At 50.7% G+C, this 4,003-nt stretch overlaps 2 protein-coding genes across 9 annotated transcripts in view; both read right to left on the bottom strand.

Moving 5' to 3' along the window:
* MAPT (microtubule associated protein tau) overlaps window positions 1–4,003 on the bottom strand; it is a 52,021-nt gene that overhangs the window by 16,907 nt on the left and 31,111 nt on the right. The window lies entirely within an intron of this gene.
* Window positions 561–4,003, bottom strand: part of STH (saitohin) — a 4,304-nt gene continuing 861 nt past the window's right edge. The window contains 4 exon segments of the mRNA XM_012802824.1: window positions 561–584; window positions 2,247–2,384; window positions 2,386–2,461; window positions 2,463–2,582. Of these exon segments, the coding sequence (XP_012658278.1) occupies window positions 561–584; window positions 2,247–2,384; window positions 2,386–2,461; window positions 2,463–2,582 (358 nt within the window).

Consider the following 4,003-nt stretch of genomic DNA (forward strand, 5'->3'; position numbering starts at 1 on the left):
TTGCAGTTGTCATTGTTGGTTAGCTGGCCCGGGTCTGGTTCGAACCTGCCAACTTCAGTGTATGTGGCTGACACTGTAACCACTGTGCTATGGGCACCAAGCCTGTCATCTTTTCTTTGGCATCTATATTTCTCTTTATATATATAGATAGTAGTCATAAGCTACATCATTTATACAACTTTTTATAATTATAAAAATTCTTAGCCAGGTGTGGTGTCTCATGCCTGTAACCCCAGCTACTTGGGAGCCTGAGCCCAGGAGTTTGACCTTGCATTAAGCTATGATGATGCCACTGCATTCTAGCCTGGGCAATAGAACAAGACCCTGTCTCTAAAAAAATTATTTTCAAATATCATTTTTCATGGCTACATAATATTTTTATACTATGGCATCACCATTAATTATCTATTGTTAGACATTTAATTTTTGTTGTTGTTTTGCAATTGTAAATATAACTTAAGGCACATTTTTGCATGTAAAGCTTTTTCTGAATCTTGGGTTTTGCTTCCTCAATGTAGAGTATATAGCACTTACGTGCACATCAGGTTCTATGGGAGGCCTCAGGGCCACTTGGCCAGACCTTCCTAGGCCAGAGGAAGGCAATATGAGACCTTTCCACATAGCACTGATTTAGCAGAATTCAATTGTGAAAACTAGAAGATTCTCTCATTATATGCAGAAGGGCTGCGGTGATTTGCACTCTCACCAGGATATATGGCTGCTGACTTCGCCTCAGTCACACTTGCAGTGGGTAATTTTTAAAGTGTTTACATGCTGGTCCTCTGCCTGGATACCCTGTCCCCACCTCTACACACCACATAGGGCTGAGACACACTGGGGAGGAAGGTGAGGGACACAGGGCCCAACCCAGCTGGATCAGAGCTGACTGAGGAGCCAGGCACATGGCATCTGCCAATCGGGAGAGTTGGGATCAAAAGAGGCAAATTAGTCACTAGAACAGGTGCATGGGAGGCCCCATAGTTGAGACCAGAGGTCAGCAGGCAAGAATCCAGGGACACAGAGTCTCGGCCTGGACTGGAAACATCTGGGCAGGCCCATTTGCAATTATAGCGGGTCTAGGGGAGGCTTGGTCACTAGGATGCTCAAAAGAATCCCTATCCCCCAGATTTTGCAGTCAGGATGGAGAATGGCCACCCAGAACTCACAGGTAGGGTCAGGATTAGGATCAGGGTTAAGGTTAGGGTCAGGGTTAAGGTTGGGGATAGGGTCCATCAGGGATAGGGTCTATCAGGGTTATGGTTAGAGTTAGGGTCAGGGATGCTCTCCAGGCTCCCCACCCAGCTTGAGCCCCCCTTCCCTGAAATCCGCACAGTTAGTCACCCCAGCTTGTTCTCCAGTGTGGCCAACCGATTATCTCCATTTTCCTTTAAAAATAATTGTTTTGGACTCTCTTAAAGCAATATGTGCTCACTGTAGCAAGTCACAAAAACAAAGAGAAGTATGGAGAGAAAATGGATGTTTTGCATTTTTTCCAGCCAGTGATTTACATGGCTTTCCCGCGGTGCTCAGCCTCTGCGGGTTCACAGACACAACTGGACTGCTCTTCTCTCTCCAGGGCGAGGGTCCGTTCAAGAGGCTGAGTTAGTCCTCAAACTCCTACAGCTTTGTCCTTTTGTAACTGAACAAACATTTATTGAGTACTTACTAGATATCAGGGAATCAAATTCCAGTGCAACCTTCTAGAACTTTCAGTCCAAAGCAGGAGGAGGCATGAGACCCTCCAACAGAGTGTTTCTTTGTTTGTTTGTTTTGGCCTGGGCTGAGCTTGAACCTGCCACCTGAGGTATATGGGGCCGGCACCCTACTCCTTGAGCCACAGGTGCCACCCCAACAGAGCATTTTAAAGCCCTCATTCACAAACCCATGTGTCTTTTTTCTTTTTATTTTCCTGGAGATTAATGTGTAGGCTGTTCTCTGTTGAGGGTTTCTTCATTTCAGACAATTTCTTAGGCTTTCGTGGCATTCCAGGGAGGCCATGACCATGCTCTCTGCCACTTTCTGCACCTCCTCTCTCTCCCCAGATGGCCTAAGGAAAGTCACCCTTTTCCTTTGACTCCAGGAGATCTGGATGTGCCAGCTCTACCCAGTGCAGCACGTTCTAACCTGGGGGCTCCTTTGTCCCTTTCCACTCTTGGCACCGAGTCACCCAACTCTCCCCTCCCAGATGTGGGCAAGGCAGCCCTTGGGCCCAAGTCCATGGGGGCAGGTCCGGCCCTGAAAGGCGCCTTCGATGGGAAGTTGTCTCCCTGATTAGCCTGAGTTCTGCTGCTCTTAGCAGAGCTGCAAGGGCTGGGCCGAATGGTGCCTACGTCTGGAAAGCCAACTTCAGATGAACTTAGAGCTGACAGGGGAGCCACCAGCCCCCGATGCCAAACTCAAGGCTCTGTTTCCAGCAACCTGAATGATCCACTCATACAAATGCAGAGTTAAATTAACTCCGTTCAAAGAGGGCTTGCCACCTGCACAGCCTGGTGGGGGCTGTGAGGACGCCTGAGACTTGGCCCCCACTCTCAGTTACAGCCTGGGCTAGGGCGAGGCAGTGTAGCCAGGGTTCTCTCGGGCTGTGTGGAGAAAGGGGAATCCAGGAAGACTTCTTAAAGGGGGTGGCATCTGAACGTGGGCTTGAGGGAAGGGAAGAGATAGGGTGGGCCGAAATAAGCAGGGAGGGAGTGAGCAGAGCGCCCAGTGAGACCTGGGGCAAAACATGGCAGAAACCAGGGTGAGCGTGGAAAGGGGGCAAAGCCCAGAGGGGAAGCAGCAGATTCCTTTGAGAAAGGGGAGGTCGCTGAACAGAGTCCTGGTGGAGCCAATGTCCAGGACTAGGGGTCCAAGAGGGGCACAGAAGATTCCAGAGATGCAGACAAGAAATGGGAGGCAAGAATAGGAATAGAGAAAGCAGAAGGGACCAAGCAGGGCAGAGGCCAGCATGGGAACCTGGTGGTGGCTGCGATGTGGGAGGGGTGGCTGACATGTCTCCCAGGTCACACTGCTTTGCAGGTGCTGCCTATCATGTGATGGGGAAGACCCTGGCTGCGTCTGGACCACAGTCTGAGTAGCTGAAGCAGGACATGGGGAACATAGTGGGTCATGGAGAGAGGACAGAAAAGGCCCTGAGCAGCACCAAGGCTGGCACCCTGGAGGACAGTGGTGACCGTGATCCCCAGCTGGAGCTCTTGCAGGTGGCTTCTGAGAGGTAAATGAGGACTGGCAACTCAGACAATGGAGGCCATGGTAGAAGGGAGGGTGGCTTCCCACAGCTTGGGGAGGTCCCTGACCTGGCCACTGGAGGGGCCCCCAGCAAAGCTTTTCTTTTAAAAGCTGCACACACAACACACACCTGAGTGGGGAGAGGCAGGACCTTTGATCTAACAAGGACTATCGGCCATCAGGGGGACAGCCGAAGGAGGCGCTCTCTTCCCCATCCTCCTGTGTTCCTTTTCACTTGTCCCTGCAGCCACAGTTGAGCCACCATCCTTTCCTTGATTTGAGGGGCCATCCGGGTCAGGCATAGCTGTGTCTCCCCCATCTCTGTGCAGGGCCTGGTGTGGGGGGTGCACTTAGAGGGTGTGTGCTGCCCAGACGCATGACCTAGATGTGCGTCCCTGTCCCACCTGACCACACAGCGCTTTGCTTTGCTTTTTACTTTTTTTTTTTGCAGTTTTTGACTGGGGCCGGGTTTGAACCTACCACCTCCGGTATATGGGGCCAGCGCCCTACTCCTTTGAGCCACAGGCACCACCCTTTTTTTTTTTTTTTTTTTTTTTTGAGTCAGAGTCTCACTCTGTTGCCCAGGTTGGTGTGCTGTGGTGTCAGCCTAGCTCACAGCAATCTCAAACTCCCGGATTAAGTGATCCTCCTGCCTCAGCCTCCTGAGTAGCTGGGACTACAGAAGCCTGCCACAATGCCTGGCTAATTTTTCTATTTTTAGCAGAGACAGGGTCTTGCTCTTGCTCAGGCTGGTCTTGAACTCTTTTTTTTTTTT

The sequence above is a fragment of the Otolemur garnettii genome, unplaced genomic scaffold (assembly GCF_000181295.1).
Source record: "Otolemur garnettii isolate 467f Iridium unplaced genomic scaffold, OtoGar3 scaffold00018, whole genome shotgun sequence".
Taxonomy (NCBI): domain Eukaryota; kingdom Metazoa; phylum Chordata; class Mammalia; order Primates; family Galagidae; genus Otolemur; species Otolemur garnettii.